We start from the raw sequence: 14,198 nt of genomic DNA, 5'->3' as shown, positions 1-14,198 counted from the left end.
TATCTCGTTTCATCCACTGCCGCACACGCCAAAAACGAGGTAAAATAACCGATTCTTTAACAGCATTCCAGCAATGGAAAGGGGGAAAACAAGAAGCCAGAAATGGAGTTTCAAAATCAGAATAGAAAAATAAATATAAGCAAAAGAAAAATCGTTTTGGACTGGGAAAAAACCCGACCCCTCCCTCCCACAGTAGCAGGAGCTGCCCCCACCACCTACGGCCAACGACACCAAGCCCTCACCGAACCCCTTGGCTTTGTGTTCCCATCTCGCCTCGGTCCTCTGCCAAATCCCCAAATCGCAGCCCCCGATCCGCCGCCGTCCCCGATTCGCCGCCGCCGTTGACCCGCGCAAATGACCTCCGGCCCGCCGTCGCCTTCCGGCAAGGCTTACTCCCGCAAATCTCACGGCCCCGGCCCCAAATCCTCCAAGGCCCGCTCCTTCGACGCTCACAATGGCCCGCTGATCCCCACCGTCACCTTCTCGCTCCCCTCGACGCCGGCCACGCGACGAGAGCTACGGCGCCGCCTCTCCGCGGAGCTCGCACAGGTGCGCGCCGCCTACAAGCGCATAAGCTCCCTCCCCGCTCCCGCCCCCTCCTCCGCGCTCTCCGCCACTGACCCCTCCACCCCGCTCCCGCCGCACCCGTCCGTCTCCAAGCACAAGTCCAAGAAGGGCCCCCCGAACCCGTCCGGCTCGGCGGAGGCGCGGCGCAAGCTCTACGCTCCCGTCTTCAGGAGCTGCGCCGTGGTGCTTGCGAGGCTGATGAAGCACAAGCACGGCTGGGTGTTCAACGTGCCGGTCGACGCCAGTGCGCTTGGCCTGCACGATTACCACACCATCATCACCAAGCCCATGGACCTCGGCACCGTCAAGTCACGGCTGGCCGCCGGGCACTACAAGTCGCCGCGGGAGTTCGCAACCGAAGTCCGTCTGACTTTTCAGAACGCCATGAAGTACAACCCCAAGGGGCAGGATGTGTATTTCATGGCCGAGCAGCTTCTAAATATGTTCGAGGAGAAGTGGCCAGAGATTGAAGCTGAGATGGCACAGCTGTCACCGCAGCCACCTACACCATCATCTGCCCCACCCAAGAAGCAGAAGCAGAGGGAGAGGGAGATGGATAATGCTAGAGTACTAGAGAGGTCTGACTCCACAGCGCATGCTGCACCATTGGAGGCTCCCCCGAAGCCGCACGCTGGTACCGCCAGACCCCCAGTTTTAAAGAAGCCAAAGGCAAGGGATCCTAATAAGAGGGAGATGACGTTCTGGGAGAAGCAGCGGCTTAGTAATGACCTCCAGGACTTGCCAGCCGAGAAGCTCGATAATGTTGTACAGATCATAAAGAAGAGGAACTCATCACTCAATCAGCATGACGATGAGATTGAGGTTGATATAGATAGCTTTGATGTTGAGACATTATGGGAGCTTGATAGATTTGTGACAAACTACAAGAAAAGTATAACCAAGAATAAGCGGAAGGCCGAGCTTTCCGTAGCAAGGCAGGATGAGTCCGACCATGAGCCGGATTTGGAGAAGATTGAGCATGCAAGGCATGATGAGGGAGAGCAGGATCAGATGCGCACAGTACACAATACGGTATGTTTTCTATAGATAGTATAATAGGTGTTTGTGAATTGCTAAGCAATATGGGTACTTACTAGTGTCCTGCAATTACAGATCCCAGAACCAGAAGCAGTTGATGTAGTTGATGTGGTTGATGTTGAACCACCTATGGTTGAAGCTGAACCACATAAGGAAATTGCAGCAGGCAAGACTAAACACACACCCTTAGAGCATTTTTGTAACTATTATTGTTGCCTTCCAGATCAGAACAAATTTGTCGGCTATTACCATAAATGTTATGGTTACTTGTTTGTAGCATATTTTTGTGCAGTGTAAGTGTAACACATAAGTTTTCTCACCTATCAGATGACAATGGGAGATATATGGGTTCATCATCACCTGCTCATTTGGAAGATCAGAAAGGAGACAATGTCGGTAGATCAAGTAGTTCTGGAAGCTCTAGCAGTGAATCAGGGTCTTCCTCCAGTGGTAAACACTCTCGTTTGGCTGAATTTATAACAAGAATAATAAACTGTGCAAGATTCTATACAAGGTATTCTTCAGAAGTATATGCAAAACACATGGTATTTACCTTGAGAAGCATGTGCAGATACGGATTCTGATAGTTCATCAGCAGATGGATCTGATGCCGCACAGTCACCCAAATCGTAACATCTATAGGCCAGGTATATTTTATATTTCCTCACGTTTGTTTTCCAATAATTTTGTTTTTGTATTTTGTCTTGAAATGCATGCAAAACATACCCAGGACACAAAGCATTAACAAGCATAATGAGAAAATCCATGTTTTGGCAAGTTGCTTAGCTTTTGAACCTTCAGTTTTGTAGGAAACACTATATTGACTTAGATTTGTTACTACCTCCGTCCTGGTTTATTGGTCCCCATTGTATTCTGTACCAAAATTTGACCATAAATTTAACTAACAAAATGTTCATGCATGTCACCAAGAATTATATCATTGAAAACTATGTTCAAATATGAATCCAACGATATAATTTTTGCTGACATGCATTAACATTTTGTTAGTTAAATCTTTGGTCAAAATTTGGCACAAATTACAAAGGGGACCAATATACCAGGACGGAGGTAGTACCTGATATGCAGAGGATGCTAACTTACTGATAAATAAGCAGCTAAGTAGATCAAGCCAGTATAACCGATTGTGTTGTACTAGGCTTAACTACCAATAATACAATATTGAGTAAACTACACCACAAGTCCTAAAACTATTTGAGGTGTGTCAAGTTAGTCCCAATACTATGAAAATGCATATCTGGGTCCTAAAAGTTTGCTAAGTGTCACTCGCAGTCCTATCCATGCTACATCAGCTTTGACTTGCACGGGTGGCAGGTTGACTAATGCCATGTGGTGACATTTCTCACAAACCACCCCAAAAGGCCATCTCTTCTACTTTAGTGGCCCTCCTCTTTGCACAAAACCTACCCGGATGCCACTAGCCATCAATCTGACCAAACCATCCATCCCATTCCCCTGATTCTCTCGCACGATCCAGTCGCCACCATCCCACATCTACGCCGCCACTGGTCTTGCTCTCCCACGCGATGGCCCGGACCCCCTCCCCACGCGGCGGCGGCTGCCTTCCCCGAAGGCCGCAGTGCCAGAAGTGCACGCGGGAGGGTGACGGTGGCAGCAAGCAGTAAGCAGCTAAAAAGCACAGACACGGGGACGGAAAGACGGGGTTACGCATACGGGGATACGGGATACGGCATTTTTCAAAAACAGCCATTCGGGGATACGGTGAGTATATATAAAATAAAATAAAAATATGCCATACAATATACAATTAAGACAGAAAATTAATGAGAAAGAGATCATAATAGAGAATAGTGCCCCATTTGGTGTCTCTTTTATCAAGTGATGATTGATTGTTCCTCATCCCCCCATGTCATGTTGTCATTGCAAGCTGCATCCATCTTGCAAAACACATCAAACACAAACAGTACAGAAGATTAGAAGACAAGACATAATTGGAAGACAATGCAAGCATGAGCAGCAGCACCACCAGCATAAGCGGTAGCACAATCAAGCAGCAAGCCAGCAAGCAACATCCAGCAGCACAAGCAAATCTGCAAAATAAAAGAGGAAGAGGTTGAGGAAAGAGGAGAGGGGAGAGGCTACTGGGTTACCTGCGTGGCTGGGAGTAGCACCAGCGGTCGCCGATCGAATCCAGCGGCGACGAGTCCAGGCGGCGGTGGCTTCGATCCAGGAGGCTGGCGGCGCGTTCCAGTGTGACCTGGGAGGCTGGGAGGGTTCACCTCGTCCTTGAGACGAGAGCGTGCGGGAGTTCCTGCAAAATAGGTTAGGTATACTGGGTTGGGCCGAGGCTGTTTTGGGCCAGGCTGTGTCCCAAACGTATTCCGCACGTGTCCCGGCGTATCCCTGTGTTTTTTTCTATTTTTAAAATCGAAATTCGGGGGATACTGCAAAGTTCGCGTATCCCGGCATATCCCGCCGTATCCCTGTATCCCGCCGTATCAGAACGGCAGTTCGGCACTTCCAACCGTGTCCGTGCTTTGTAGGTAAGCAGTAAGCAGGCTCCGGCCTCAGTCCTCCTTCCACCCCGACGCGGAAGTCTGGACGGTTCCGTTCCCACTTCCTCCCCAGCACAGGTGATCCTTCCTGAATGGCGAAGGTAGACGTGTCAAAGTGGTTGCAGCGCGTGCCGCAAGAGTTTATCACGTTCACGACGTTCGGGTCATGTGCACCTTTGAAAGAAGTAAGAAGAACCAGAATGTGATGGTTTGATGGCTGCAAAATTTACTATTTGAAACCACCTATGCCACAAACAGCAGGCATCATGCATACCAGTCTTGTATTATTGTTTTCAGCTTGTAGCTTAGAAATAAAATGGATATGCTAGAGCCTAGAGGATGACCTTGCTCTTGGTCATAGGTAAGACATGATGCAGTAACTTACCTTACATGCTCGTGGAGTAGGTAGGACCACAAGTATATTATTGGATTGCCATGCAATGATGCAGATTATTTAGCTGAGAAGGTTCATATATCTTAAATCATCTATGACACGTAATAATTTACGGTATATTAGTGAAAGAAATAATCATTCCTTTTCAATAAAAGAGGCATCTTGATAATTTCTAGAAAGTCAAAGAAGTTTGCGTATGGTCTTATGGCTTGTTTGGTTTGTGTGCTGGACTCCATGCAACTCCATGGCTGGTAAAAATAGGTGCCTAAAGGTAGCCCCAAAATCAAATGATTTTTGCTTAGTCCTGCGCTGTTGAAGCTGTGGTGTTCGATTAGAGTTCTTTCCTGAGAAAAACACGTAAAGAGCATAACTATGTGTTGTTGGTGAGGAAGCGTAACCATGCGAAGTGCACGTACAATAGATAGCGAAACCACATGACATGTTTCTTTCACGAAAGAAAGAAAGCTGTAGTTTAAATTGATATCTCCTGTGGTAGCGCTCCTCATCAGGTAGCTTCTTGACGCATCCGACGTATCGTTGGAGCATGGATACCTCTCCTCTGCCCGCCTCTGGACAAAGCCAGCATGAGCGGGTGAGTACAACAAGACCGGCCACTGATATCTGCTTCACCAAGGATCACAGTCGTTTTCTTGCAGAGTTGCGACTCATGGCTCGTCAGTTGCAAACACAGATGCCTGATTTCGACCTGCAGTGGCTCCATTGCATCTGCACCGGCAGTGGGCCAGCGATTCTGATAGGGGCTTCTTAACTCTGACGCCCCCTGAATTGCATTTGCGACGGCTCATTTTGGTGGGACTTTGGTGTTCGCATCTGCGACTAGTTCCGAAGGAGGAGAAAAGTTCATCTGTGTGATTAGCTGGAGGAAATGCCATCAGAAAAGAGGAAGGTGCATGCCCCCAGGTGTCTGTTATTGGTGGCCTGCGCCTGGTGGGGAGCAAACTAGGGTGGTAACCAAACATGCTCCAGGCTCGCTCCTGGCAACGTTCCGGCAAGGCTAGTGTGGCCTAAGGCACAATCCCCAAACACCCATTGAAAATGGGGATATTTGGTGTGAATCACTTGCCTTGAATAGTGGTGTCATGTGTCAAGTCCATCACATGATTTTAAGTATAGATTGTATTTAAGTTATAATTCATTTCCCATGTGTTTCTGCTGTAATATACTGCTATGGACTCTTGCTTTTCCAACTAGAAATGTTTGAAAATGATTTAATTTTTACAACAAAAAATATGGCACTCTTTTTTCTACAAGTTGGATTTTAGTACTTCTACAATGCTTATTTGGGATGAGTTTGTCCAAGTTATACATTACAGTGGTCACATATTACAATGCTTATACTCGAACATGTATCAGCCTTTAACTATTCTGTTAAACTTAGTTAGCAGTTATCTTCTGGGGCTCCAGTTCATTTGTTTGTTAAACTCTAAACTACTATAAAATGCCCTCATTGGAAATTGCAAGATACAGTTTAAATACTTAATATTGAGTTCATTTAACATTACCAGCTTTGCTGATTATGGATAACGGCTTTCGAAATAACATAGAGATTGCTACGTGTTTTTTTCCCTATTCTCACAAGCTTTCTATAAATGGTCATGTTGGTCCAGCCTATTGTTACTAGTATAGTTGTAGTGGCTGTCACTAGTATCATCCAAGTGGCAGTTAGTTTTGCACTGTGGACCGAGAATATAAATTTACTCGTAAACTTTGACTAAACTGTTATGAATCCAGCTGTAGTGTTTGTGGCGATGTTTGTCTCGAGTAGCAACCGAAAGAAACATGCTGTGATATTCACAGTGCAGATTCACTAATTAGTAATTACTGTCACAAGCGCATCAGTGCAATGGAAATTCGATCATTGAATACTGGTATTGGACTACTGCAATAAAACATTCCTAATTTGCGGGTGAACTTTTGAGAAGTTGCTCAAATTATTGAAAGTAGACAGGGATAATTTTCATACTATCTGAATCTTCTTGAGCTAGGGCTGCTACATTTTCTTTCGTTCGGCTTGTTTCTATATTGGACTAGATCGAGAGCCTATATGCATTAGAATAACTAATGTATCCAAATTTGCCTGCATATGATTTGTTAAAATCATTAGACCTGGCATCAAAACTAAGTGCAACAATTTTGGTGTGTGCCTACTTCATTTGATAAAAAAGCATGTGCCATGGAACACACTATTTTCAATCCATATGTAAATATACAATATGCTCCCTCCGTCCCATAATATAAGAGCATTTTTGATACTTACTATATTATGGGACGGAGGGAGTAGATGATTTGCATACTTTTTGAGATTTTCATTATCCTATATAAAATACTCCCTCCGTCCCATAATATAAGAGCGTTTTTGACACTACAACGCTCTTATATTATGGGACGGAGGGAGTACCTAAATATAAGACGTTTTGGCAGTTCAAACAGTCCGGTTGCAAAAGCGCAAACATACTGCATTACTGAAAATTTAAATTTTCACGGGCCACTATCTAAAAGTTACTCCCTCCATTCATTAAATATAAGATGTTTTGGATATTTCAGTATGGACTACATACGGACTGAAATGAGTGAACAAACACACTAAAACGTGTCTATATACATCCGATTCATAAAAATGTTACAGCATACTATTATATTTGTGAACTGAGGGAGTAAAATTTGGAACTGTGGCATTGACGTACTTGTGCTGTCCAAAACGACACCTAAATTTTGCCTTTTGAGATTTTTGTATGAAATTATCACGACATGGTTGTCACAGATTCATCTCACAACAAATATTCTTGGCAATTAGTGTTACTTCTGCATATCTATTTCATGTTTCAACCTTTTGTTGAGATTAATGTCCAAAAATACATTTGAGCAGAGCATTAATTTTTTTTGAATATATGTTGTGACGCAAGCACAACAAAGTGCATGCGGTTTGTTATCTAAAATGTATCTAGCCCTGTGTGCAGTCTTTAGAATGATAGAAATCTTATGGTCCAAAATGATGAACCTAACATCTCCTGTTTCCTTACGTTTGCAGATCTTAACGTCAGACAGAAGATGATGATAACCTGTAAGTTCACCAAAGATTCTGGCATGATATTTGCCGACACGATTCAATGTTGCCGTCTGTAAATTTTGGTCATGTAGGGAAGCCTAACAACAACTGCTGCTGTCCGTGTTGCTGTTAGGTCTTTTTAGCCTCATAGTGGATGCCGGAGATCACGCATGCATTTCATGCGTCTGTACCATTATTTGCAGTTATGTAACTATTGTAGAGCGCTGCGTTTACTTAGTCATTCGCTGGAAGTTATCTGACAATTGGATAGAAGACACCTGCAAATTGGGCAAGTAAAGACAGCCGGTGAAGACCAGGAACCTGGAGACCTCGCCCTGTTGTAAGATTGTAAAATTGTTATAGGTGGTTTTATTTTGGAACTAGCTAGTCTGTAATTTATGTTGTGTCGGAATAGCATGGATAATTCATTTCCCCATTGCTCTGGTTGCTCTAAGCTGAAACATTTTACCCCAATGTGGAGGCAGTAGAAAAGTAGCACAATCGTTTTGCTTTTCTGAAGATGGGGCAGGGGCGACCTGATCTCATGATTCTGAGTTTGTCTCCCCACATTTCCAATTGGTTTCACTTTATTATGCGGTGAATAAGTTGTGCTATGCAAATCCGTTTTACTAGTTTGTTTCCCTGCAAAATGGTCCGACTGACAGTGGACCTCGCCTTTGACCTGGCCTTTTTTGTGGCCATCTCATCGGCTGGACGCGTTGACGTGTGCATAGCAGCGTTGTTATCCTAGCCCGTAAACCTCCCACACCACACCTCCAAAGCTCGAAACTGCTCCACCGGCCAAATGGTCCCGCTTGGGCGCCTTCCGGCGCTGCCGCTAGCGCGTGGCTCCACGCGCCGCCGCCTCCTCGCCGCCGGGGCCTTCGCCGCCTCACCGCTCCCATGGCCGGGCCTTCACACCTGGCGCCGGGCCCCTCCCAGCGACCTCCGCTCGTGGGGCCCCAACGGGCCCTGCGCCCCGAACACTGACAAAGCGGGACCTCCAGAAGCCGCCGCCGGAGTTGGCCACGGCTCGTCCTTGGCCGAGATGGGCGCCCTCGTGCTGTCCACCGCCGACCCCCTCGCCAAGGCGCACCTCACCCACGCCGCCTTCTCCCGGTGGGCGGCAGGCGGGCTCCCCGTGGGCCTCGCCCGGGCCCCGGACCACCCCGCCAGGCCGGAAAAGCCCCTCGCGGTAAATGCTCCATCCACCTTGTTGCTCTCTTCGTCGAGGCATTTCATCGAGCAAGTTGGGCGTGTGGTGCTCTTGCTGCTGCAGGTGACTCAGAAGGAGGTCCCCACGCACAAGGCGATGGGGGTGCCGCTAAACGCGTACATGCTCCACAACCTGGCGCACGTCGAGCTCAATGCCATCGACCTTGCTTGGGATACTGTGGTGCGGTTCTCGCCGCTCCGGGACACCCTGGGAGATGGCTTCTTTGCGGACTTTGCGCGTGTGGCTGACGATGAGAGCCGGCATTTTCGGTGGTATTCACAGCGGCTTGCCGAGCTTGGGTTCAGGTGAGTGCCCGAAGAACGCGGCAGTGTGAATATTGAATTGATGTGAAATCTCTGTCCACTGATAGTTCTGCCTGTTGTCCTGTTGTCTACTTGTCATATGTCATAGTTTTCTGTATGAGCTATGTCAGATTGTTGTAAATCTGTAACAGTTTTTGTGGACAGATATGGTGATATGCCTGTCCACAATCTTTTGTGGAGGGAGTGTGCAAAATCCGCAAGTGATGTTTCTGCACGGATGGCAGTTATACCTCTAGTACAGGTGCCAGATCCTCTTCCTTCTCTGTTACACTGTCAAAAAGACATTGTCATAACCTGCTCAATTTGAACCATGAGTCTCCGAATCTTTTTAGATGACAGTATTTGGTGAAGAATTTCGATTTAGTATATACTTGACGAATATGTTGATGATTAGAACCTTAATAGGAAGCTAGAGGCCTTGATGCTGGACCAAGACTAGTCCAAAAGTTAATTGGCTTTGCGGACCATAGATCTGCAGACATTGTGGCAAAAGTAGCAGAGGAAGAGCTTGCACATGTTTCTGTAGGTTTATATTGGTTCCTGAAAGTATGCGAAATGATGGGCCGTGTCCCTGGTGCTGCTTTTAGAGGTTAGGTTGGTTCTTTATGATCCACTAAATACAATCTCATGAAATTATGTTGATTCATGGATTGTTCTCTTTAACATCCCAGATCTGATAAAGGAGCATGATGTTGTAATGAGGGGTCCATTTAACTATCAGTCTCGTGATGAAGCTGGTATACCTCGAGAATGGTAAGCTTTAACTAAACTGTGACTGAATCTTGAAGTATTGCATGTATATATGAATAAGTCGTATTGTTGATGTTTTTCAGGTATGACGAGGCGCTTAAACCTGAAGTTGCAAGCAATCTTTCAGAGGTGAGGGACCATTTATTGTTTATCCGGTGTGTTTTGATGTATCTAACTTGTGGTATGTACCTCACAGGTGCATGATAGGCTAGCATGTGTTGTTGAGATGGAGAAAGAGAATGCTAGTTTGAATGGCTAAAATCTCACCTGATGAATACTTGAGAGACTTGGTAGGTACTACACAGATATTCTAGCACACTGATACCTTTTTCTTGGTTTATTTTGATGCTAACCACCACCAAGCTGCTTACATCCCTGACTAACCTTGGTTAGGTTGGTCACCTTGTCCTTCGTCTATATTCTACTTATTGGACCTTTTCAATTTGACATGCATGATCACATCTATTATGTCGCATTATCATTATGGAAATTATGGAAAAGATAAGAAACTTTTTCTTTTGTTATGCTAGTATGCATCAGCTGATTGAGCTATATGTGCACTTTGAATGATTGTAGGAAAAAAAACTCACTAAGTGTTCAAGTTGTTGACAGTGGGTCCTGCCTGCCAGTTGGCTTCACAAGCCAGGGATTAGGGACGCACAAAGTTTCCTTAGCCTCAAAGTTTTTGATGGGCTACAAACCCATAATTAGGAATGCAAGTTGGGCAGGGGTATCCCCTGCCCCATCCTAGTTATTTTGCTTCACAACTAATACAAGGACTATGGACAACAATTAGCAGGAAGTAAACCACCAATTGAATGAAATGGATGGATGCATTGATTCAGCCACTTTCATCCCCTTTGCCAGAATAGCGATCCTGAAAAAATTACAGTCTAATATACACCTGCTCAAACATCAAGGACAAAATGTACCTGCATATTCTTTTTTATGTATGTGCATTCCACAACACGCAACATGCAGACCTCATGTAGTAATTTTTCCTTATTTTTTTTACTCAATATAAGTTTGAATCTTCACTGAAGTTTCATTTGTTGGCTTCGTTCTCAAATGGGACGTGCATCTTTTGCCCTTATATTTTGATCGGTTAACTAAAGTAAGAAAGCATTTGCAGTAGGAAACTCTCCTAATGTTTTCGCGGTAAAAATAGAAAGCATTAGCTCAATACCATCCAAAGTAAGGATGTCATGTGGGGCCTGAGGCCACATGCTAGTGACACCATGGATGATATTCTCTTCCGTGATCTTTGTAATGATACCGAGCAATATTGCCCTTTAAAGCAAGCTTCTGGTATCAGGATGAACACAAATCCAGTTTTGTTGTTTCCTTGTCACGTACACATCTGTTTCTCCAATGAGTTGATGACACGACACGCAATTGAACAAATCATCGTAGACTTCTGCTGCTAAACACCCATTGCTGTCTTCAGTTCGGAAAAATGATGATAGTTGTGTATTTACTTTCGTGAATGCTCAGGCTAGCTGGAGTGGTGTTTGCCAAGTTGCCGCCCCAAGGCAACAGATGCGGAAAGGCCTCAAATTTGCACGGTCCGTGACCTGTACAGTAGTCATCAAGACTCTTACCAGCTGGAGACATAATTTGCTGCTGGGAGGCGAGGTGTTGTTGGCCTGAACTGCAATAGTTGAAGAACAATGGACAACATGGTGACCAGTTCATGTCAGTTACAGTTCAGTGTGAAAGCCAAACGTTTCACATTCTGTGATGTATCAGCGGATATGTGTTACAGTTGACCACGATGCTATTTAAATCAATATATACAGTTCTGAAATTCTGTCTCACTGAGCTTTCCTCCGCCATTTTCTAGTGTTCCGATTTTGCCAGGGAGCATTTGAGTTTGTTGAGTATCTGTCTGGAAAGGAAGTGGAATAATCGAGTTGGGATGATCTGGCCAGCGGCCGTGTGTACCGGAGAGACCAAACGGGCACGTGGGAGCCGGTGGCGCAACCGCCACGGCCGATCGCACGCCGCCCACTTCCAACCCCGCCCGCCGTGTCATACTATGATTAGTCCAATGTCCCCAGACTAAACCCACCCGGTCGCGCGCCGGCACGCGTCTCCGGTCGCCGGCGTCGTCACGCATCCCCCAAAATACAGCCGCCTCAGCGGTCAAACACTGACGTCGCACCAACACATCTCGTCACCGGGCCGTTGCAGCTGCCCACGGGGTCCTTCCGGGCAGCTTCCCTGGCCATCTCGGCCGTCCGTTTGCCTACCGACGGCCCGGGATTGCCCTTGCCGGAATTCCTCGCTGCCGCCTGCCCGCTGCGGCGCATTATTGCCGACCTTGCCGCACGCGGATAAATCAAACTCGCCGCGCCGGAAAGCGACCGCAGAGCCGGCCCGTCTCCTCTCCTCTCCTCCCTGACGCTATATAGCTACTCGTACTGTGTTCCCCACGCCTAACCACTCCGACGCGTGACAGCCGCCGGCGCCGATCTGACCAGCCTCGCTTCGCCTGCCTCGTACGCGCGCCGGGGAAAGGGAAAGTGAAAAGGGAAGAGGATCAGGGGAAGATGTGCTGCTGTTGCGGCGGCGACGACCGCGACCACGAGCACGGCTGCCGCCCGCTCGGGTTCCTGCTCGGCCTGCCCTTCGCGCTCCTCGCCGTCCTCGTCTCCATCGTCGGCGCCATCATCTGGATCATCGGGTACAGAACCTTTTTCTGCTTCCTCGTTCTGCGATTTCGCTACCGACCTGGCTGTTGGTCTGATGTGTGTGATCCGCTGGTGCGTGCTGTGTAACAGGCTGCCCATCTCGTGCATCTGCCCGTGCTGCCTGTGCGTGACGCTGCTGCTGGAGGCGGCGGTGGAGCTCGTCAAGGCGCCGCTCCACGTCATGACGTGGTTCACCTCCAAGATACCCTGCTGATTCCTCGGTGACCAGGAACCGCTCGCTCGCCCCCCTCGCTTATGTCTTAGTCGGCGTTGCACATGTCCGCAGATTCTTGTTGTTTTTTTCCCCTCGAAACATATATGTTCGCAGATTGATCGGCGTATATTTCGCACCATGGCTGATGGTTCCTGCTCGTTTTCCCCTTTGCTTCGATCGTTCCTGTGATCCCTTCCGGATGCTTGATGATTGTGACTTCACTTTTCGTGACTGTTAGCGACTGCCTGTAGTTCTGTTTCCGTCAGATTCTTCGGCTGTTATTTGTCGGCGATTGCTATGGACACGATGTCTACCATGTGCTCTTGTTGATGTTGATCACTGGGCTTCTGCCTTAAGAGTATCTATACAACCGGACATCGCAAATCCGCCCCCCAATCCTACTCTTTTAGAGCAACTCTAACCGGACATCGCAAATCCGCCCCCCAATCCTACTCTTTTAGAGCAACTCTAACCGATCCCCTAAAGTTCTCTGATCTCCTAGAGGTCTATAGAGGAGTAACATTTTACTCCTCTAATCAGTACCTAGCCGGCGTCTAAATATACTTGACGCCCGCGCGGCCGAGTAAAAACTGGTCCGCCTCTTTCTCCCGCACTTACGGATGATTCCTTCCCGCGGCCGCTGTCCCACGCGCCGCCGTCTGTCACTTATGACTACCTTGTCGCCGGAATGGGTTGCCAAGACCCTTTCGCCATCCCGTTGGCCACTGCTGCCAGCTTATCCCCGCCAGAAACCAACCCTGCGCCGTCGCTTGCATCGAAAAAGAGGTTGGGGGATCTTCACCGGTCGGAAGCATCGGCTCCAACCGCGAAAGTCCGCCGGGGTGGCCACTGCCTATCCAACGACTGTCGATTGCCCTCCCCCGCTTCCGCCGATGGCAAGAGAGCTAGGAAACCTACGGCCGCGGCGTCGGCTCTCGCCGAGGGGGCCGCGAAGAAGAAGAAAAAGTTGGGGGCAGATGGTTCTTTTTTGCGTGAGACAAGGGAAGTGGGTTTTCTTTGTGCGTGTGGGGAGGCGGGGGGATGGTTTTTCCTAGGGAGGATCAAATGGAGGGGAGCAGGATGTACTAAGCGCAGTCCCCAGCTTTCCTTTAACGGTAGAGACACGGTTAAAAAAACTTACTACTATTAATTATCGCATCCTGAATTAAGTGTATGACTAAGTAATTGATTTCAATGATGACTCGTGTATTAATGGATTGATTTTCAAATCTTGCTTTTTTTTGCTTTTCTCTCTCTTTTCTTTTTTGTGTGAGGCAATGGAGGTGGGTTTTTTCGTGACCCCATTCCCCCTCCTGCGTCGCCGCCCGCGTGGCGGATGGGAGGGCTCGCCTTCTTCGCCGTCAAGCCCCCTCCTCCTCCCTCACCCCCCCTCGGCCACAAG

The 14,198-nt window shown here is 47.4% G+C and overlaps 3 protein-coding genes across 5 annotated transcripts; all 3 read left to right on the top strand.

The window, feature by feature from the left end:
• Positions 1-216: 216 nt before the first annotated feature.
• Positions 217-8,115, top strand: LOC123077738 (transcription factor GTE5, chloroplastic). Its single transcript, XM_044500053.1, has 5 exons — positions 217-1,599; positions 1,681-1,771; positions 1,933-2,055; positions 2,177-2,252; positions 7,583-8,115. The coding sequence occupies exons 1-4, from the start codon at positions 355-357 to the stop codon at positions 2,236-2,238; spliced, it is 1,521 nt and encodes a 506-aa protein (XP_044355988.1). The 5' UTR covers positions 217-354; the 3' UTR covers positions 2,239-2,252; positions 7,583-8,115.
• Positions 8,116-8,311: 196 nt separating this feature from the next.
• LOC123077740 (uncharacterized protein HI_0077) lies at positions 8,312-11,699 on the top strand. Of its 3 annotated transcripts, none has more exons than XM_044500055.1 (8): positions 8,314-8,795; positions 8,880-9,121; positions 9,284-9,380; positions 9,545-9,728; positions 9,811-9,892; positions 9,973-10,018; positions 10,086-10,183; positions 11,384-11,699. In XM_044500055.1, exons 1-7 carry the CDS (start codon positions 8,406-8,408, stop codon positions 10,146-10,148), a joined length of 1,104 nt encoding a protein of 367 aa, XP_044355990.1. In that variant the 5' UTR covers positions 8,314-8,405; the 3' UTR covers positions 10,149-10,183; positions 11,384-11,699. The 3 variants fall into 3 exon arrangements, 2 of the variants coding, with proteins under 2 accessions (XP_044355990.1, XP_044355989.1); XM_044500054.1 differs by having other exon boundaries at positions 8,315-8,795; positions 10,086-10,179; XR_006436791.1 differs by having other exon boundaries at positions 8,312-8,795; positions 9,973-10,179.
• A 376-nt stretch (positions 11,700-12,075) lies between these two features.
• Positions 12,076-13,077, top strand: LOC123077741 (signaling peptide TAXIMIN 1). The gene is made up of 2 exons (XM_044500056.1): positions 12,076-12,575; positions 12,673-13,077. Exons 1-2 carry the CDS (start codon positions 12,442-12,444, stop codon positions 12,794-12,796), a joined length of 258 nt encoding a protein of 85 aa, XP_044355991.1. The 5' UTR covers positions 12,076-12,441; the 3' UTR covers positions 12,797-13,077.
• Positions 13,078-14,198: the final 1,121 nt, after the last annotated feature.

This window comes from Triticum aestivum, chromosome 3D (assembly GCF_018294505.1).
Source record: "Triticum aestivum cultivar Chinese Spring chromosome 3D, IWGSC CS RefSeq v2.1, whole genome shotgun sequence".
NCBI lineage: Eukaryota > Viridiplantae > Streptophyta > Magnoliopsida > Poales > Poaceae > Triticum > Triticum aestivum.
This window is presented reverse-complemented; position numbering and strand designations above follow the sequence as displayed.